This window comes from Nuphar pumila, chromosome 2 (genome assembly GCF_984573655.1).
Source record: "Nuphar pumila chromosome 2, dmNupPumi1.hap1.1, whole genome shotgun sequence".
Taxonomy (NCBI): Eukaryota; Viridiplantae; Streptophyta; class Magnoliopsida; order Nymphaeales; family Nymphaeaceae; genus Nuphar; species Nuphar pumila.
The window spans coordinates 14,189,548-14,212,116 of NC_143250.1; the positions used below are offsets into that span (position 1 = coordinate 14,189,548).

Sequence of the window (22,569 nt, forward strand, 5' to 3'; positions counted from 1 at the left end):
TCAGTCTATAAATAAAGAGTATATAAAGAGATTCAACCGATCAAATGGTAAGAAATACCTTCATAGCTGCCATGTCTATTATGCAGTCCCAGACCAACATCTATAGCACCTTCTACTCATCTCATATCCCTCTCAACTCGTATCCATTACAATCAATGGTATGTAGTCTTTTCTTTACATTTTTTGCCATAAATGTTTTATAATTGGTTTAATTTTTCTTTTTCTTCCCCTCTAATGTTCACAATATAAAAGATTAGTTGTTTGCTTTAATAATTTTCATAAACCTTTTTTTAAGAAAAATAATTTTATTTTAGATGTATACTTTTTTTATATATTCATTAATTTTATTTATTTTTATAATAAAATTTTCTACAATAAATCTTACCTATCTAGAGCCTGGCCACATGGACGGGCTGCTTAACATTCTAGTTGCAATAAAATTGTGAACTTGCGACTGATATTTGTGTCTAATCACGGTCTGTATAGCCTTTTTCCTTTTTCCTTTTCTATATAAAGTATCACAGTCAATTTATTTTTATAATGGGGATAGAAGATAAGAATCCTTTAGAAATAGTCTCTTCAGTTTGTGCTCCAAGGGACCACCTTTGTGATCTCTAGGACGGTGGGTGACCTTTTCAAGTGCAAAAGGAACAAAAGCAAGTCTAAAACTCCAAAGAAAAAGAGTTGTGAAGTTGAAAATGGCTCTCTGATAGAATGGCTGTTCATGTTGACTTCTAATTTGACCTAATGATTTTCAAGACCATAATAAAGAATGCATATACCTGCTTCATATGAGTGCCCAACATTTCATCCATTTAGCTACAGTTCATCATGATATCCCATTAGCTCTTGTCCTTTGCAGAAGCTTTTCATCAACTGAAGTTGACCAACCTTTCTTGCTTCATCACATAGCTTCCTTTCTTTTGATGGGTCTTTTTCTCGACGATAGCAGTACTTTTGTTATCTTTGTATTTGGTCCCATTTCATGCAAGTTGCAAGTCATGTATGTGAATCAACAAAGAAAGTGGCATAATTCTTCCTAAACTAAGCCCCAACTCCAAGGGGGGTTGGCATAGTAGGGTGGGGCCTTGGCCGCTATACGGGCGGTCAAGGTTCGATTTCTATGGGCATTTCTCTTCTGTGCAAGCCAACCCAGCATAGGCCCTGGATACTCGCGGTCCTAACTAGCCTCAGAGTTTTCTGCCACCAACAGGATGACCATAGGTATGGCAGGCTAAGCCAGCACAACTAGGTCTTCATGTCTGGTGCAGTTTAGTTATAAACAAAAAAAAAAGTCCTAAAGTAGAACACACACGCCAAAGAGAGTGCTAATTGTCATCAAACTTAGGTTCAAATGAAGTTTGTGTCCTGTCTACTCGTCCGGTGGCTGTATCAGGTTGGTCCATTTTAGCCTAGTGGAGACCTAGTAGATATGTGGTGGTGCAAATCATGTTAAAAGATTTGAGATATGTTCATAGGGAAGACTATACGAGTGACAGTCCCTAAAGGTAAAGATAATTGAAAGTCGGATCTGCAGCTTTTTATCACTATAAAAGGGCATTATTCGAAGTGACATGAAAGAAAAGGGTCACACTCAGTGCAGTCCCCCATTTTAAGGCGTTGTGGAGGGGCGAACTGAAGACCGACCTAACCTTCGGCTTTTGCAAGAAGTGACTGCACTAGGACTCGAATCTATGATCTCTCATTGGCAGTCCGAGCACTGTACCATTACACTAAACATTGGCCCTCAAAAGGGTTGGAAAGACTCGAGCCATGTCTGAACTGATACTTTTACAAGAAGTTCCTCATCATCAAGTCTTATCCCAACTACATGGGGTCGGTTTTGCAAGTCCTATTTTCCCACTTTTACACAAAATTATCACACAAAAACTCAAATTATTATCTTTTACTGTCAGCCTGAGCATTTTACTATTGTACCAAGCAATGGCCCTCTTGAAAATGTATAATCTATCATTTTGCTAATTGGCATACTTGATTTGGATTAGATAAGTGTCCAAATATCTTGCAGCATCTTAGCTCGAAGTGACTTTTTTATAAACAGAAGAAACAAATTTTAGAGCACGCGTGGTCTCATATTAAAGCCTTGCAAATCAATAGCAGCATTAGCATTTTGTGGTTATTGGTCATCTGCAGAGTGCAATTGTACCAACTTTAATGCACACACTTTATCAGCATTAGCTTTGTGAGGTTCATTGGGCTTGTTTATCAGCCCCAGCTAAATGTCATCAAACTAAGGTTCAATTGAAGTTTGTCTTCCATCTAGTCTAGATATGCACATCATGTTGGTCCATTTTAGCCTTCCTCATTGTGCAAAGATATGAACTATATGTGAGCAGCATATTGAATTTCTTAAAGCAAAAAGGGCACCCTCTTCAAGCTAAGAACAGTTAGTAGAGACCTACTGCATATTTTCTGGTGCAAATCATGTCAAAGTTTTGAGATATATTCATAGGGAATACTGTACCAGTGATGTAGAGCCTAAAGGTAAAGATAATTTAAACTAGAACTGCAGCTTTTTTTTTGTGGAACCATGAAAGGGCATTATTCAAAATGACATGAAGAAAGGGTTATACTAGAGTTACCGGAAGCGCCATAGGGAGTGGGGAGGCATGCTTCCCCAAAGCGTGTTTCAGAAGCTTGAAACATTGTGCTTCCGAAACGTGCTGGGAGGAAGCGCGCTTCCCCCTTTTTTCATTTTTTTTGTATTTTTATTTTTATTTTTTCTCTTTTTTCGCTTCCCCCCACTTCCTAGGTCGCTTCTTAGACGATTCTTGGTTCGCTTTTAAGTCGTCCCCACGCTTTCCACTTCTTAAAATTTTGAAAGTGCCTCGCTTCCCGCTCCTGCTTCCTCGACTAGAAACTCTGGGTCATACTCAATACAGATCCGTATTCTAAGGTGTTGTGAAGGGGTCAACTGAAGATGGACCTAACTTTCTGCCATTTGAAAAAAGTGGCTTCACTAGGACTGGGATCTATGCTCTCTCACCGGCAGTCAGAGCACTTTACCATTACACCAATCAATGGCCCTCAAAAGGGCTGGGAAGGGGAAGACTCGAGCCATGGCTGACCTTAATACTTTTACAAGAAGTTTTTCGACAGGGAAAATAATCGAAACAATTCCTGTAAAAGATGTAAAGTCAAACATGTATCACTCAGGAACTCAAATTATGATCTTTTACTGGCAGCCTGAGCACTTTAATATTAAACCAATCAATGACCCTCTCAAAATAGCATAATTTATCATCTTGTTAATTGGCATACTTTATTCGGATTAGATAAGTAGTGCCGGTGCCTTTTAACTGGTTGGCTCTGTAGGGGCTTGGGTGTCAGTGACTCCACCCTGAGGGGGTGGGCCCATTAAGTGACCGGGTTATCAGCGACTCATCTTAAAAAAAGAGGGTATACAAATATTTGCCAGCACCTTAATTAGCATGAAGTTACCTTTTTATAAACAAAAGAAGCAAATTTTAGAGTATGAGTGAGAAGTCTGGATCGGGTGCAATATGATTGCACAAATTTTTGTGCATTAAGCAGATCAGGTGCTTAATGCACAAATATTTGTGCAATCATATCGTATTGCACTTGATCTTTGGTGTCATCTTAAAGCCTTGCAAATCAATGGCAGCACTAGCTTTAACTGGATTTTGGCCATCCACAGAGTGCAATTTTATCAACTCTAGTTGACAAACACTTTATCTTGGTTCATCATCACCACCATCATTATCATTGAAACTTTATCAGCTCAAATGAGGATGAGATAAAGTCCACTAGCACAATAATGAATGCCAAATGTTATAGCTGGAGTGGTAGAGCTGCCGTTATGTGGCTTGAATGGGTCCACTATGGGACCTACGCATACCATGTTTTGGTTGAGTCCATAGAGGTCTTGTTTTTGGGCCTTCAGGAAGGAAATGAAAACATATGCTTGCCTTGGGAATAAAAAAAATAAAATAAAAAGTGTTTTGTGTTGGTTTATCTTGGCGTGGGACCTCACATTTTGGGTAGGTGTGGTATGGAAAATCGTTGGGTTTTGGTGTAGGGCTTCCCCTGGTGAAGGTCATCAAGAAGGTGCTTTTTTGGCTACATATATTCGTAATTGAGAGAGAGAGAGAGAGATTTGGCTGCACGCATCGGTCCTATTGGTGGATTGAACGATAGGTGTACTATTGCTCATCTTTTGCGATTTTGCATATTTCTCTTGTGTGGTATTTGATTCTCATTAATAAGATCATCTTGAACTCTCCTTGTGGATGTAGGCACATCGCTGAACCACATAAAATCCTCTTACCTTATGTTTGTTTGATTCTTTGTTTGTGTTTGTGTTTGTGTTTGTGTTTGTGTTTGTGTTTGTGTGATTTATGTTTTCCCTTTGAAGCTCAATCAAATTTCAATATCTTTTTAATCTTGTGTTTTGGCCTTAAAACCATAACAAACTATTATCATAAATGTAGTTTTCTTTAAGGTGGATCTGATATGGACCCAAAGATATGTGTCAAGTTTGAGGTAGAGAAGTTTGATGAAAAATAAAACTTTGGCCTATGACAAAGGAGAGTGAAAGATCTTTTGATCTAACAAGGTTTATACAAAGACCTAACGGATAGGCTGATGAAACTGGTGGTGGCAGTTGATGGGCAACAAACCACTACTCTAACACCCGCAATGAGTGATGAAGAATGAGAGGAGTCTAATTTTAGTGTTGTGAGCACAATTAGTTTATGACTTTTAGATGATATCATGTATAATATTCTTGAAATTAAATCAGCCAAGGAGTTATGAAAAAAATTAAAGAGTTTGTATATGGCCATGTTCCTACCCAATAAGTTGGATTGGAAACAACTTTATGAGTTGCAAATGAAGGAAGGTATTAGTGTTCTAGATCACTTGAATGTCTTTAATAAAATTGTGAGTCATCTTATGAGTATGAATGTAGTGCTTGAAGAAGATGGCAAGTTTTAAATTCTTTTGAAGTCTTTGTCTCTTAAATATGTGAGCTTGAAGACCACACTTATTGAATTGAATGATGTTATTGTTGCATTGATTTCAAATGAGATGCTTGATAAGGCTTCTTTGAATGATAAAAAAATGAAGGTTTGATTGTGAATACATCAAATGAAAGTAGGGGTCAGTCTAAGGAGCATGGCGGACACCATGTCATAGTCGGTCCAAATAAAAGGATAAATATAAAGTGAAATGCCATTATTAGAAGAAGTTGAAACACTTTGAGAGAGTGTCACAAGCTTCAGTGAAAGTCAATAAAAGAAAATCAAAGGATTCTGATCAAGAAAGTGTAGCGTCAGATGTTAAAGATTTGGGAAACATGCTTTATATTTCTTTAGATACAATTTTTTTTCTTGATTGATGGATTTTAGACTCTAGATGTTCTTTTTATATGTGCCCTAATAGAAGTGTCTTTGATTCCTACACTCCATATAATGGTGGAACCATTCTCATGGATAACGATGTTGCATGAAAGACTATAAAGATTGATAGTGTAAAGATAAAGATGTTTGATAGAGATATTTGTACTCTTACTCATGGTTTGAAAACTCGTCAGGTCAACTCGTTGACTCAAACTGAATCGCCCAGTTATTGGGTTAAACCAAGTGACAGACTCGTTTTGAGCACAAACTCGGTTCAATTTGATTGACTCAGGTGAGTCAACACAGTAAATAAGGACTCGACCAAGTTTTGTTAAAAAAAGTAAGACTTTCTTTTGACTTGCACCTTTAAAATGGCTAAGAAAATTTGACATTAGGGTTTCTGCCCTTTTTCTTTTTTGTTTTCTATCCCAAGTTGAACCCTCCCCTCCCTTCCTCTTCCCTCAGGTGGCAGCAATCCCTTCCTCCTCCCTTTGGTATTTTCAAGGTGTGAGTATAGTTGTCAAAACAATCTCTCTCTCTATGCATCTCAGTGTCTTGTGCCAGGTCTCTCTCTCTCTCTCTCTCTTTCTCTCTCTCTCTTGTCTCACCCCCTTCTCTTCCTCCTTCTTTTCCTCACCTGCCACCTGACTCACCCCTCTTCTTGCCCCTTCTTCTTTTTTTCTTATGTCTCACATTTGTTGCTCCTTTTTCTTCTATTCTTATATTCTTCTTTCTCTTCTTTCTCTTCTTTTTCTTCTTTCTCTTCTTTTTTCTTCTAGTATCCCCTCTTATGCCCCTTTTTCTTCTTCTTTTATTGCATCTCCCCTCTGTAGTCCCCATTTCTTCTTCTTCTTCCTCTTCTTTTTTTTCTCCCCTTTCATCTGCTCTCTTTTCTTATTTTCTTCTTCCTTGTCTCCTCTTCCTCTTCTTTTTTGATTGAGTGAGAGAAGATATATTATGAATTTTGTGTTAATATAACCATATTTTTTAATTTTCTATTTTTATAGATCATGTTTCTCTAAAATTTGAATGCATGTTTTGGTAAAACCATAAAAACATGATTCTGTTAAGGTATTTTATGAATTTTGTGTAAGCATATGCCTATATTCTAATTATTTTTTGTTTTTATATATCATGATTCTCTGAGTACATGTTTCATTAAAAGCATGATTTTAGATTTCAATTAAGGCATGAATTTGTCAATACATTATACATATCATGTTTCTAAAAAGCATGAAATTCTCTATTAGTAACATAAGACTATAAATGGAAGATGACTCCTTATGTGGTGCTAAGTTTAAGCATTAACATAAGACTTTAATTCTTTTTCAATTTTTACTTTTTATATTTTAGTTTTCTTTATTGGGTTTCATTTTTTTATTTGACATACAATGTAGAGTTTGGCCTTGTTACTTTGTTAATTTTAATGTTTAAACATGAAACTTAGTGTTTAAGATTTAAATTTGGGAATTGTGTTGTGATTTAGTTGTTCGATACTTTGGTTTGTTATTAGTAAATGACTAAATGTAGCTTACTTGTGAGTCTGTGACTTAGGTATGATGTTCTTTGATTTATTTGTAATTTTAAAAGTGATCATGTCTTTTTGTAAATTTTTTTATTTATTTGATTAATAATATATTTTTTACATAAAATTAAAAGTTTACAAAACCCAAACAAGTCACTGATTTGACTCGGCCGAGTCACGAGTCACCAAGGGACGAGCCGATTCATGAGTCACTGGGTTTTCAAACCATGCTCTTACTGATGTGAGGCATGTGCTAGAGTTACGAAAGAATCTCATCTTTGAGTGCACTGGATTCCAAAGGTTGCACATTTAGTGTAATTAATAGGATTTTGAAGGTTACAAGAGGTGTTCTTGTATTGATGAAGGGAGAAAAGTTGAGTAACATTTACCGACTTATTGACAAAACCATAGTTGAGGTAGTTGATATGCCCATAGAGGAATACAATATTGATCTTTGGCATATAAAACTTGATCACATGACTGAGAAGGACATGTTTGAATTGCATAAAAAGAACTTGTTGCATGACATAAAATCATGTAATTTAGTTTTTTGCAAGTATTGTGTTCTTGGCAAGCAATGCAAGGTTAAATTTTAGACAGGTGTGCATAAGAGCAAGTATCATCTTAAGTATATATATTTAGATGTATATGGGGATCAGTAAGTGAAGTTAAAAGGTGGTACATAGTACTTTGTGTTATTCATAGATGCCTACTCTCATAAGATTTGGGTGTACTTCTTGAAGCACAAGTCAAAAGTATTTGTAAAGTTTAAAAGAATGGAAGACAGGGGTAGAAAAGCATATTAGAAAATGAATCAAGTACTCGAGGATAGATAGTGGGGTAAGTTAATTCTACAGAAAATAAGGGATCACACATCACTTTACTATTCTTGGGACTCATCATCATAATGGAGTGATAGAAAGGATGAATAGGACACTTCTAGAGAGGTTCAAATGCATGAGATTTTGTGCAAACCTCGGAAAAGAGTTTTGGATTAAGGCAGTTAATACGGTTGTATACTTCATTAATAGATCACCTTCAACAAAATGTGAAGATTTAAAGCCTCCAAGAGAGGTATGAAGTGGCAAGTCTGCAAATTACTCGAATTTGAAGATTTTTTAGTGTCTTTCATATGTTCATGTGCAAGATAGACTGTGCACCAAGTTAGATCCCAAGTCTCATCAGAGCAGTTTTATGGGATATGAAAAAGGTGTTAAGGGCTACAATTTTTGAGATCTCTTTGTGAAAAGGATCATCTTTAGCTATGATGTGGTCTTCAATGAGAACTCCATGTTGAAAGAAAAAAAAAGTGAAGCCGAAGATGAGAAGAAATGTTATAAAGCTTCGATGCAAGTAGATTCATAGGATAATGTTTCACATCAAGAGGTACCTCCATATTCGATTACAAAAGATAGGTCGAGAAGAAAATTTTAGCCACATATTCACTACAAAGAGGATGATGTAGCTGTTTTTGCTCTTTTAGTTGGATTTGGAGATTCATACACTTATCAAGAGACCATTGAAGTAGAAGATAGTGAAAAGTGGTTGAATGTTATAAAGGACGTGATACACTCTTTGCATAAGAATCATACATGGGACTTGGTGAAACTTTCAAAGGGGAAGAGAGCTATTAAGTGCAAATGAGTGTTTCAAAAGAAAAAAAACATCTCGTGAAGGAAAGTCTCCAAAATATAAAGTCAAGTTAGTTGCAAAAGATTTTTTTTAAAGAAAGTTATTGATTATAATAAGGTATTTTCTCCTATTGTAAAATAGATCTTTATTCATTTGTTGCTAGCTTTGGTAGCTATGTTTGATTTTGAGTTAGAATAAATGAATGTCAAAACAATTTTCCTTCATGGTGTCTTAGAGAATGCCATTTACATGAACCAACCAGAAGGATTTGAAAAGAATGGTCATGAGAACCATATTTGCAAGTTGAAAAAGTCACTTTATGAGTTTAAGTGGTCTCCTACAAAGTGATATAAAATGTTTGGTACTTGCATGATTATATTCATATTACTATGATTCTTGTATTTATTATCATAAGTTGATTTATAGTTTTTTTATAGTATTGGATTTATATGTTGATTGCAGCAAAAAATATTTTTGATATTAATGCATTAAAGAATATGCTGAGTTATGAATTTAAAATGAAGGATCTAGGTGTTATAAAAAGGATCCTTGGTACAAAGATCTGAAGATATAAAAAGTTTGGCAAGTTATGGCTCTCACAAGGCATATATATTGAAAAGGTGTTGGAGAGGTTTAAAATGAATGACGTCAAACCTCATAGCACACCTCTTGAGCAACACTTGAAGTTGAGTAGGGACCAATGTCCTAAGAATGATAAAGAAAGATAATACATAAAGAAGATTTCATATGCTAGTGCAGTTGGGTACTTGATGTATGCTATGATATGCACTTGTCCAAGTATTGCATATGTTGTAAGTGTTATTAGCAAGTATATGGATGATTCAAGTAAGGCTCATTGGGATGCAGTTAAACGGATTAATGTATTATTTGAGAGGTATTACTAACACTGGTTACTATTTCAAAAGGATAAAGACGGAGATGCATTGGTTGGATATATTGACTTTGACTATGCATGTCACCTTAATAAGAAACGTTCATTAACAAGTTATGTGTTCACATTGAGTGGTAGACATATCGATTGAAGATATATTTTGCAAAACATTTTTGCTTTTATCTACGATTGAAGCAAGGTATTTGGCAGTAATTGAGGCAGTAAAAGAGTATCTGGTTGAAGGGTTTGGTTAATGAACTTAGCATCTCGCAAGAGAAAGTATTTGTGCATTGTGATAACAAAATTGTCATCGACTTGGCTCATAATTCAGTGTATCATTCAAGGTCGAAGCATATTGAGATCAGGTACCATAAAAGTTTTCGATTCATTAATGATTGAAAGATTCAGTTAGAGGAGGTTCCCATCAAAGAGAACTCTACAAATATGATAACAAAGCCGGTGATTGTTAAGAAGTTCAGACATTGTCTGGACTTGATTAATGTCTCAAGTTAGACATTATTGACCCTAAGGAGAGAGGGCATAGATGTGGATGAGATGATTGGTGAGAGTTGATATTCAAGCCAAGGTAGAATTATGTCTTGAATAGGTCCACTATGGGAGCTACATACCATGTTTTGGTTGAGTTCATAGTGGTTTTGTTTTTGAGCCTTCATGAAGGAAATGAAAACATATGGTTGCCTTGGGAATAAAAAAAATAAAATAGAAAGTGTATTTTGTGTTGGACCCTTCCTATTTTGAGTCCTCAAATTTTGATATGTGTGGTATTGTGAAGGCTTGTAAGTGAGAAAAAAATACAGAGAGTTGAGAGAGGAAAACCATGGGGTTTGATGTAGGGCTTCCTCCATTGAAGGTCATCAAGAAGGTGCTTTCTTGGCTGCACATATTTGTGATTGAGATAAGGAGATTTGGCTGTACACATCGATCACATTGGTGGACTGAACAATGTGTTATTGCTCATCTTTTGTGGTTTGACATATTTTTCTTGTAAGGTGTTTGATTCTCATTAATAAGATCATCTCGAACTCTCCTCATGGAGGTAGGAATATCGTTGAACCACTTAAAATCCTCTCGATTTGTGGTTGTTTGCTTTTTTACTTGTGTTTGTGTAATTTGTGTTCCCTCTTTGAGGCTCGATCGAATCCAAGCATTTTTTTGATCTTGTGTCTGGCCCTAAAACCACAACAAGAGCTGCACTATCATAAAAACTAACATGTTCTATATTTCTAGTTGCCTACAAAAATCAATAATAAAACACAAGGTACTTAAACATTTCTTGATGTGGGCAAGTCATAATCCTTTACAGATCCATGGAGTTCAATCTACAAAGGAGCATAATTGTGTCGCCTTGCAATTTCATGAACATTTTGAAGCATCAAAATTCCACGAATACTTCAGATTCCAAAATTTTTACAACTTATAGGAATGCAAGAAATATGTATGAAACAATCGATTCTTATTGTTTGTGGAAGTTTGATTGGATGGCACAGTAAGAATGCTGAACTTATTGCAAGTTCAATCTATTTTCCATTTGCCTAGTTGTAGGACATTGGGGCATGACTCATGGTTTTTTTTCATAAATCTGACCATGCTAATGTGATCTACATGCTTGGTTTTATACAAACTGTTTTTTAATCACCTGATTACGATGCATAAACAAGACTTTTTAATGCTTGAAAATCAACCGCTCAAAGTTTTTGTAAATATTCAAGTACCCATAAATAATGTTTTTTTATTGAAAAGGCATGATCTAATAGTCGATTCCTAACAAATAAATAATGTTGAACACACTCACAAGATCGGATTTACAAAAAAAGTACCATAAATACTTGGTTCATACAAAGTTTTCATCATATTCTAGTGGTCTCTCTCGCGCGTGCGTGTGTGTGTGTATATATATATATATATATATATATATATATATATATATATATATATATATATATATATATATATATATATATATATATATATATATATATATATAATGTCAGATTCTGGTGATCCAAAAGTCAGTTTTTCATCTACAGTGTTAGATGCGACAAAAAAATAAAAAAGGGGGTTGGCTAAGTCAATTGTAGCAACCTTCATCCCATGTGTAGAGATTGGATAACATTTGGTCATGGTGCCATGACTTCATGACGCCTATAGAAATCATAGGCTCAGGTTGTGTGGGTCTTTTTGGCTCAATTGGACCACATAATCGTGTTCAGCGTAGTCCAATTTCAAGGAATTGGCTTTTGGGCCATTCTTTTTAAATAAAAAAACATTATTTTTATAAATCATCAAAATCTAATGCATTATGGGCTATTAATTTATGAAGCCTTCGAAAGACCTGCATACATGTAAATTGGGTGATTCAAGAGCCGACTAAACAAACCATGTAGATCACATTTATAAGGCTATATTCATGAAAAACAACAACAAAATGGAAATGTGTGTGTGTTGGCCCTTGAAGGTGTAAAAATTTTCACCTGTGCAACGCCTATGAGCATTCATGTAGGCTTTGTTGTAGGAAAGCACGTATAAGGATGACATGCCAGTGATTGAAAGTTAGCAAAAGCTTACAAAAGGCTTCTCTTTCAATACTTCATATTGCGGACTACATAGAAGCTTCTTTTGTTCACTTAAAGACTCAATAATATACATGCCGTTGGGTGCCCAATTCGCTTTCAGACTTGCTAACTATTATGAACTTCTTAAACTCTAATATCACCAACTTCTTAAAATCTAACAGTACTATCAGCCATATTTCCATAATCATCATCAAGCTCTATCCCCAACAAATGAGGCCGGAGCTAGGTGATCTTCTGTAAACAACAACACTATTTTGGCATTAATTACTGAGATATCCAAAATTGGCCACGCCCTGGCCTATATATGGCCTAAAGATATTTGTGGCCCTTTTCACTACTTGTGACTTTTAAAGGATGATGCTGACATCTCTTCTAATTAACTAATAGTAGCTTAATAAATCAATGTTATGCTCTTCATCACTGTGATGATTTTCTTCGCTTTGTGTCCTTGAGATGGTATCTTGAAACTCATTATTCCTTGCAAACCTTCCGCGGATCCGCTGCCGGCTATCAGCCAAAGTTTTCCGACACGCATACTGCAAATTTTCCGATAGATTGGGGAAACAGTTAGTTTCAGTTGAACCACCTATGTTACTGTCATCAGAAATATGCACTCCAGCTAAGATCTACCTATAAAATCAGGATTTCTAGCAAAGTTATAAGAGAAAGAGTACTATAAGATAGATTATACGAAAGTGTGTGTGTAATTGAGATCAGGTGCAATGTACTGATCGCCCACCATCTGATATTGGGCCCTACAGCTGACAGGCTGTTTCCCAAAGATGGTGAGTGATTAGGTGCAGCAGCACACAAAAAAGTGTACAATCACATTGCACTTCATCCTATCTATGTGTGTGCAGATTGCTTCTCTCTGTATGTGGGAAATTCTATGTAAAACAGAGCAAGCAACTTCTATGTTGATGTAGTGCGGCTCCTGACCATTAAGGAGAAAAGTGTGAGGGCATGCCTTTATGGTTTTGTTGAAATTTCTTAGGTTCTTCTTTTTCAAGTATCTCTCAATTCTTTCCTTCTTTTCCTCGGGAGAGTAACGGCCCACTCTGAGTCCCACTTCTTCCATGCCAACCATGGGGTTGTCGCTCCTAACTCCCTGCCAACAAGAACACCAGCCATTAACAAAAAAGTATAATTCACATGAATGTGTGTGTGTGTGTGTTTCATTACAATTTTAGGGTAAAACTTTGTTTAGGAGCTGTGGGAGACGAGATACTCCTATTGGTGTTTGGGAATTAGGATTTGAGAGATGAATATGGTGACGAGAGTGAAGAAGTGAGTGGAAATAAGCTATTTTGCACCAAAAAGATTCTCTTCCTTTGATACAAGTGATCCTATGTCAATCCTAGCCATCTAGCTGATGTATCTGGACGGCTAGGATCAGTCCACAACTAGGTAAAAATGTCGACTCATCTAACCATTGGTTGGACGTGTAGTATTGAGTGTAGAATGTAACTCATCGTATGTCAAATGATGAGATCTGTACTCTTTTTCAACTATATATACGTCTTGGGAGGATGTAATTTGTTTTTTTTTTACAGAGAAAGCTGGCGTTAGGCCAACCCCTACCAGTTATACAACCATACTGTTTGGGGTTCGAACTTACAACGTCCCAACACAGGGTGACGTGCACTAACTGCTCCTGCCAGACAAGCGAAGCCCCCTTGTTGGTTCTGCAGGATGTAATTGACAACTCCAGTCTCATCACCCATTTTCTTCTTCACTCTCGTTACCCTTCTCGTCCCCCCTCTCTCTGACACCGGCTCCCAAACCGATCTTTTAAGGTTTCACTCTTATAAATTGAAATTATTTAAAAAATCTTTGTTACTTTTTTCGACAAAAAAATGTTTTCTTCTAAAATAAAAGACTTAATTACACCTTTTCCGACCATGCTTATTGGTATATATGAACTTACAGTCATTTCTTCCAATGCTGTTTCAACAAAAAAAATACAATCTTATCATGCATGATCACGTATACAAATACCACGATATTTTAAAAAACGTCATAACTCTTACAAGTTACAACACGGTTGGCTCTTTCCTTTTAGTTTTGTAATTTGTTGTACATTATATTGAGAAAAACAAAAACACTTCACTACGATGACCACCAACGTTCCTGAGTAGCGATCGAGCATGACACTGTCTTGCTGGATCATGCACAGTACCAGCAGAGCAGAAGCAGTAACTTCGAAGACCCTTACCTGAACGTCTCCAGCACTCAGAACCCGCCGGAGGTCCGGAAGCAGGTGCCCGACTCTACCAGGTAATTCCGAAGCGGCACGCCGGAAACCGTCGCTGATTGAATCTTTCAGCAACAAATGGCGTAGCGAGTGGCTGCCGGAGCCCAGCTCCGGCCAGTAGACGAGATCGATGACTTCCGGGACGTTGAACTGATCAGAAAATGACGGCCGAAGACCAGGAAACCCGTCGATCGTCGGAAACATTGCCGGAAGAAAATCTCCCGGAGCAGGAATCCCTCCAAAACCCTCCGGAAAAATGTTTTCCGATCCGTCTGGGGAGAATGCCGGCGATGCCTCGGCCGTCTCGTCGAGGAGAATGCCGAAGGTGAACGGATCTGAGAACGGCGACGCCATGCTGTGGGTTTCAGAGGCCGAGTGGGTCCGTATTTATAGACGGGCAGGTCCGTGCGTGGGCTGGGTCCCGAGCTGACTTCTGAGTTAACGGCGTTAGTGACGCTGTTGGTTCTCGACGACATTCGGCTGTAGCCGCGTGGACGAGAACGTTGGGTTGGATGGCAACGGAACGGGACGGTACGACGCGGGCTTCGCGAGTGATGACTTGGCGACTTGAATGACGTGGCAAAGGTGCGGTTGCAGAGCTGGGTAAAGCAGGGTCAACGTGGCTAAACGTGGTGGGACCTTGTGTCACTTGGACATGTGGGGCCCAGTGTCTTCACATTGCTTCTAGTGCTTAGGGCACTGGGACTCCGACGTGGACCAGAACTCGAAACTTCCCCACCAGGACACGGCAATCTGGCTTTGGTATCTCTGTATCCGGTCCGACTTATAAAGTCCGACCGATTTGGACTTGAACTGGATCAAGCTGAATCGGCCATTTTTACTTTTTAATACAAAAAACATTAAAAAAATATTCAAATTATTAAAATATTAAAATATTAAAATATTAAAAATCGATTGAGGCTGAATCAGCCCATATCAAATCGATTTTGGGTCGTTACGATACAAACGGACAGATTTAGGACAACCCGCACCGATACTGATAACACTGGTCAGAAAGTCTTGTTCTCAAGAGCTCTCACGGAGGAAATTCTCGTGATAAATTAAATTTTTTTATTTTTAATAATCTAGAGAGAATATTGGTATATATAAGATATTGAAAGTTTTAAAATATACATAATTGTAATAAAAATATAAAAACATACATTTTTTAATGCAAGTTGGGGTTAGGCAGACCCCTACCAATTCATTAATAGACCGAACACATTACAAGTCATTCGATACCAATATGGAGGTTTATATTTCTAAATATGATTTTATCAAATTGATATTGCAATTAAAATGCAATATTTTCAAAATAAGTGTTCTTTTAGTAAGGCATCTGATTTTGAAAATGATAAGATAAAATTATAATATTTTCACTACATAACTGATGTTTGTTACATAGGGTGAGCCCTAAATCATGATCAACTGGATTTGGGTAGGGACATCAAGCTGAAACTGGCTTCAATCTAGGGATGGCAGTGGACCACGGCGGAGGGGAAGAACAAGGTCTCAACCCCCGCTCCATCTCAAAATTTTGCCTTCCATCCCCACCTTCATCCTCGCATGGGTTTTGATTTTAACCTCTATCCCCGCTTTCATTCTAGTTTCATGTCCTCCATCTTTGGTCCAAACAGGATGAGGTGGAGCGAGGCCTCATTTTTCTCCGGTCCACTGTCATCTCTAAAAGGTATTTTAGTTATTTTATTAATGGAGATTGGGGACGGGGCAGGGGAAAGCGTAAGTCCATTCCTGCCTTCATCCCCGCACACGGGTTTTGATTTTAACCTTCATCCCCACCTCCATCCCGGTTTCATGTCCTCCATCCCAGTCCAAACGGGGCGAGGCGGGGCAGGGCTCATTTTTTCCGGTCCGCTGCCATCCCTACTTCCATCTCTTTTGGGATTGTGCATACTTAAAACATATCTTCTTTGCTTGCTAGCATTCGGTGTCCATTATTGTGCTTCAAGACTCGTGGGGATGTCATCTACTCATCAACCCATGTTGGTAGAAGAAGTTGGACATTCATCTGGAGGTGTTGGATTTTAACTACGCGGTGGATGATTTGGAAAGAACTGAATCCTCACATGCACACTGGAGCCCAAAGGGCAAGTATGGTGTGTTCAAAAGATAACTGAAGTATTGGGCTTCCAGACGGGGTTTTGGCAAGGCCATCGCCTCCCCTATCCTTCCGTTGTTCGCTGGCCTTCCAAAACTCCCTGGTTTTTTCATTCTCTCCATCCTAAGTTGGTGAAGGAAGGCTAAGAGTTCTGTGGGATATCAGTTCTTCAATTTGCTTGCATGAATTGATTGGCTTTGGAGGACCTTCTTTTACTGCTCAATAGATGGTCATATTGTCACATCACGCAGCATACCAGAAGTATGAAGAAACTCCCTCTTCTCCCATCGACTATTATTTTTTTTCTTCGCATTTTGGTCCTGTTCCAAGCACGTGCATTGGTCGAATCTTTAACAATCCCTCTTATCGCCTCCATTGTTCATCGTATCCATACAGAGGTTTTACTTTTTGTTGAGTTTGTGGCTTCACCTAGGCCACCTTTCTTTTTCTATCAGGTATCGGCTTCCTCTGTAGTTGGGTGAAAGGTGGTATACTCAAAGAAAGATTGTTGGATTTTAGGTGTGGCCAATGAGTCTCACATGGAACCCAAATGTTGGATCCAGAGTTAGATTCAGGTAATGGATCTGGAACATGAATCTAGTTTATTAGATCCAATAATCTAAAGTAGTGAGTTAGGAATCCAATGACCCACTTGAGTAGTGGGTCATTGAGATATGAACCACCAAGATAGTGGTAGGCTCACTTCACATTGGATTTCAAACATGTTTGAGAATCCAATGAGTTGGTTATGGTCGGGTAACGTCTACCCAGAAGATGATAAATATCTCAACCCCTGCCTATGCAGGAAAAGAGAGAGAGAGAACTTGATGATCACATTGAGGGATCCTCCTGAAACAGGTCGTTAATCTCAACACTATTCCTTTTTCTTCTATCTCACCTTCACCGCGCACACCACACCCTAAATTCGACAGTGGTATCAGAGTCAGGTTTCAATGTGCACGGTGGTAAGACAGTTGCCATATAATGCAGTCGCCACTAAATTCAGTGAAACCTCCGATTAGAGGCAGTGTAGCAGGGTGAACATAGCTGGTGTTAGAGGAAGGAAAAAACCCTCCCAGAGGCAGCATCACTATCGACTTTAGGAGTGGAGGAGACCCATGCAGTAACAATGATGCCAAAGTGGTGGAGGAACCCCCCCTATCGAGTGGTTGTGACAGAGATGTCGTCGGTGTAGAGATTTTCCTCATGTGGTTGTTGTCACTTCGAGGTAGTGGAGCCACCTCCACGGAAAGGGAACCCCTTCCCTCATTAGACAACTGGGTGCCAGAGCCCATGGCATAGGCAGCGGTGGCGTCACAGAGGTTGAAGGAGGCGTTGTTGACAGCCAAGCCCATAGGTGGTGCCAAAATTGCAACGATAGCTGTAGAAGAATAAAAAAAATGGCTATTCAAAAGCGGCACCACTCCAGCACCTTGCAACTCATCAATCAAGCCCCACCACGGTCAACACTCCCTATTCCATTTAAGTCGAAGAGGGAAATCACCCATTCGTGCTTCGTTGACCACTAGGAGGCACCTATGTGGGTGTTGGCCCAAAGAGAGCTCCTGGATGAGGGAGTTCCAGAAGGGGAGACACCATCGGTGATAGAGTTTGACGAGGATGGGAGTGTAATCGTCAATGTCCGCCTCGGAGATGAGGGCGGTGACTGAGCGAGGTTCTCTGATGGCTCTCGAGATGCTGACCTGTCAGAGGCTTCTCGTCGATCGAAGACTCTGTAGAGGCAGTGCCACCCATGGTGGCAACACTGAGCACAAGGTCCTCGAGTTTCTCAGTGTAGGAGAGGTCGAGGTGGTAGGACTTGTCCCAGGAGTCGAGCGAGGCGATGCCGGGGGACCGCTAGTGCCAACATGAATGTTGTCATGAACGCGACCCCCCCAAGCTGGATGTAGAACCACACGATGTGATCGATAAACTCCACATTGAACCAGCAGCCCAGAACGATGGAGCACAGAGCGATGAGGGTTTGGGCCCGAGCGATCCTATACACCTCCTCGATCGGGCCTGAAAGGTAGCCAAGATGACAATCACAACCATCTTACCGACGAGGATGCTGAAACCCTGATTATGGCTTGGTTGAGAGGCGGCGAACTCCAGTGGTGCAAGTAGCAAAGCCTCCGACGGAGAGAAGGTCGTTGAGGACACTGAAGTTGTTGATGAGCAGCGGGGCTCCAATCGGCTGACCGTCGAGAGGTGGTCATTCATCGAGTGGTGGTAGCCTTGGGCAGACAGAGGAGTTCACCGGATTTGCTGCCTATGCAATGGGCAGCAAAGACCCCATCGTGTCCGTTTCTTTTTTCTGGTTTCCCCCCTTCTGTAAAAGGGGGAAACCCTAAAGGACCTCTTCCTTTTACGAGAGAGGATGAAAAAAAAGGCAGTTAGGGTTTTATAGATTCGAGAACCACCACTCATTTTTTTTAGTTTAAACACTTTAATAGTGTTTTTATGTTTCTACCCTTTTATTTTTCTATTAATTTCTGTTATACCCCTCCTTAAGTTATATTACCAGACTCCCCTACTCTTTCTGGATTATTTCATTTGTTTCCGTTTATTTTTCAAACGGGGGCCTCTATTTTCTGAAAAAACTCATAAACAGGCCTGCTTTCTAAAAAACTACCAGAGACATGCTTATATTTTTTGGTTTGTTCAGAACAGTCCTCAAACTTTTTTAAAATTTCAGAAAAACACCTAGAGTTTTTTGTTTAACTTAGACATTTATGGATATTATGTTTTGATTTGTTTATTTTACCCAGAACAGTTTCTAACTTTTCTGATTTTATAGAAAAGTGCTTCTGGTTAGCGAAATAGCTCCCAGAGCTTTATCTAGAATAGGTTTGGATTTGGATTGGATCAATTCGGTATAGGTATTTTCTTATAAACCTAGTTGCATCCGATAAATTACTTTTGAATCCAGATATAATCTGCTTTAGATCTCTACTCTAATATGGGAGAGGTTATTTTTACATGCATCTGAGTTGACAGTTGAAATATTTGAATATTATTTTATGCTTTAATATTTTATTCATGTTTTGGATCATATTATATTTCGATCCAGTATGTCTCTTTTCTTTATCCAGTTTTATATGGATCAAGTATAATGAGACCAGGATTCATTGGATCTATAGTTTAGGTCAAGATTTAATCTGATCGGTGTTAGATCAGATGTTTGGATCTAGTAAGGTGACATAGACCTAGTTTGATTCAATAAAGCATATTAGATCTTGTTGAACATATATGGATCTAGATAGATCAAATTGATTGGAGATCTAGTTGAATTAGTTTTGGATCCAGACAATGTTATTGAATCTTGTTGAACTTAAACAAATCTAGTGTTGGGTCCGAATGCTCGAATATAGGATATGGATCTGGATCCAGGTTTTGTGATAGGTTCAAGAAAGTATAGTGTCCGAATATGGGATATGAATCTAGATCCAGGTTTTGTGATGGATTCAAGAAAGTATAATGCTCGGATATGGAATATGAGATATGGATCTAGATCCAGGTTTTGTGATGGATTTAGGAAAGTATAATGCCCAAATATAAGACATTGATCCATATTTGATCCAGAGTTTATGGTAGATATGGATAGTAACAAGGCAGATATTGGTCCTAACAATATATTTTGTATGGTTCTCTATTTGACTTGGATAAATCCAGGTAAGAAGAATGTTGGATGTGTAATGTGGATCTATTTGCATTTGTAACATATAGTTATGGATATGAATTTAGATTATATTCAAATCATGTGTGATCCATGATTTTATTTAAGCTTGTATGAAGATTCATTTTAGTATGGATCGTATTGGATTTGATGAAAACATCTCAAGTCACATTTGGATATGGTCTTATACAAATTCAATAAATTTGAATATATATATATATATATATATATATATATATATATATATATATATATATATATGTGGATCCGGTAAAGGATTTGAACTTAAATGTTCAGGCTTGTGATTTAATTAAAGCCTTGAAATTGGCTTATCATATTTGACATATCCAAATGATGGAGTTCTCTCATTGGATATGGATCTGGTGCACATCCAAATTGGATTTGGATATAGAGATTTATGCTTGACTTCATTATAAAAAATCAACCTAGTCTATGAATATCCTCATGATAATGATATATCATGAAGGAAAAGTTCAGCTAGTGTATGTAAAACCTCACGATGTCATAGTTTAATGCAAATATTGCTTAAATATCATGCATTGAAAAGTGAGAGCTAAATTATAATTTTACACACGCATGTGCAGATATTTATCTATATATGATGATAAATAATCATTATAAATAATGCTTCATGTGGTATGCTTGTATGAATACATGAAAAAAAAATCATGTTTTAAAGTTTTTGCATGAAATGCAACATGATCAGTCATATATATGACTATCTTGAATGATCAGGTGGTGATCAACATGTGATAGTGCATATGAATGTGAGAATATAAACTATGGTGACAGTTTGAAAAGTGAGAGTATTTGCTATATTTGAAAAATCATGGATTTATGAATTAATAAATTCTATAATACTCCACTAGTGTGCATGCCTATGGTATGGTCATGAAAGAGCGACAAGAACCCCATTACTATGTGAGACCCGCATTATGATGTATTCATTTTTTATCTATGGATTGCATGACTTAGTATGCAGTGAATGATAAATATTTGAAATAAATTGTTACACATTAAAGGTTATGATAAAATTTATGATATGTTGAAAAAACAACCTAGTTTGTGAATAGCCTCATGATAGAGATATATTATGAAGGAGAAATCCAACTAGTGTATGTAAAACCTCATGATGTCATATAGTTATAAGTACAATATATAATACACCGGTCATGATACAATGTGAGTGTTTGCCACATATGACCAAGTGGAAGATGTTGGATCCTAGTACGGAAACAGTGTAGCCAATGGGTCTCATATGAAACCCAAATATTAGATCCGAAGTTGGATCCAGGTAATGGATCTGAAACATGAATCTAGGTAATTAGATCCAATGATCCAAAGTAGTGGGCCAGGAATTCAATGACCCACTTGAGTAGTGGGTCATTGAGATATGAACCACCAGGATAGTGGTGGGCCCACTTCACATTGGATTCCCAACATGTTTGGGAATCCAATGAATTGGTTATGGCTGGGTAACGGCTACCCAAGGGAAGATAAATATCTCAACCCCTGCCTCTGCAGGAAAAGAGAGAGAGAACTCGATGATCACATCGAGGGATCCCCCTTAAGCAAGCCGTTAATCTCAACACTATTCTCTTCTTCTTTATCTCACCTTCACCTCATACACCATGCCCTAAATCCAACAAAGATGCCAAGCCATATCAAACTCCCAACTCTTGTGCAAAAGCTTCTTGGCCAAAATGTTGATTGGTTGTGTTAAAAGTGCACACTTTCCACAATTTCAGACTAACATCTTTTTGTCTTTCATGTCACCTCCCTCTCAAGGCAAACAATCCATTGCCCCCTTTCCTCTCCCTTCCATGGAGGTTCCACACGCTCCCTGTAACGCCCCAAACCCCAACCAAGGAAAAAACTTAGATTTTTAGAGTTAAATTTTTTTTGAAAGGTTTTAAATAAGCAACGGAAAACAAGGGAAAACAATGGTTGCAGGTTTGGACGAGTTACAAATGAATAATTGCAAAAGTCACTATATCATAGTCCTTTACAAAATGAGACTGTAATTACATCAAGAATCCAAGTCTCCCAAAAATTGGAGAAAATCTCCTCAAAATAAAAAACCAAGACCACGATATCCAAGTGTGGGTCCCAAGCCTCCAGTCATGCAGTCATCGCATTGCAGTTAATTTAATCATCACTTGCATCCCCATAAGACGGGGTCAGTACTCTTACGAGTTGGTGAGATAAACCATTCACAATATACCATTTTCAGGAAAGCATGAACATGATAGCAGTTATGACATGAATCAAAAGTACGTAACAGAACTACGGCTATCATGATGAAACTTTTAGAAACATGCAACCAAAGTATATGTGCATGTGAGCATATATGTGCATCGTGCAACAAGTACGAAAACTAGCAAAAGTTACAATACAAAACTATGTGCATTATGATGAGACTTATTAAAAACATGTAACCAAAGTAAGGCAACTATGGTACGTACAACGAAA

At 38.0% G+C, this 22,569-nt stretch overlaps 1 protein-coding gene across 1 annotated transcript; it reads right to left on the minus strand.

Annotated features, from left to right (window-relative positions):
* Positions 1-11,917: 11,917 nt before the first annotated feature.
* Positions 11,918-14,632, minus strand: LOC149844824 (uncharacterized). The gene is made up of 3 exons (XM_089986358.1): positions 14,240-14,632; positions 12,992-13,132; positions 11,918-12,560 (listed from the first exon to the last, which is right to left on the minus strand). The coding sequence occupies exons 1-3, from the start codon at positions 14,630-14,632 to the stop codon at positions 12,405-12,407; spliced, it is 690 nt and encodes a 229-aa protein (XP_089842484.1). The 3' UTR covers positions 11,918-12,404.
* Between the last annotated feature and the right edge of the window lie 7,937 nt (positions 14,633-22,569).

Coding starts and splice junctions, on each gene's coding strand:
- LOC149844824 (XM_089986358.1), bottom strand. CDS start 14,632: ATGGCGTCGCCGTTCTCAGATCCGTTCACCTTCGGCATTCTCCTCGAC. Junction 13,133..14,239: donor TGAGTGCTGGAGACGTTCAG/GTAAGGGTCTTC, acceptor TCTTGTTGGCAG/GGAGTTAGGAGCGACAACCC. Junction 12,561..12,991: donor ATTTCAACAAAACCATAAAG/GCATGCCCTCAC, acceptor GAAAATTTGCAG/TATGCGTGTCGGAAAACTTT.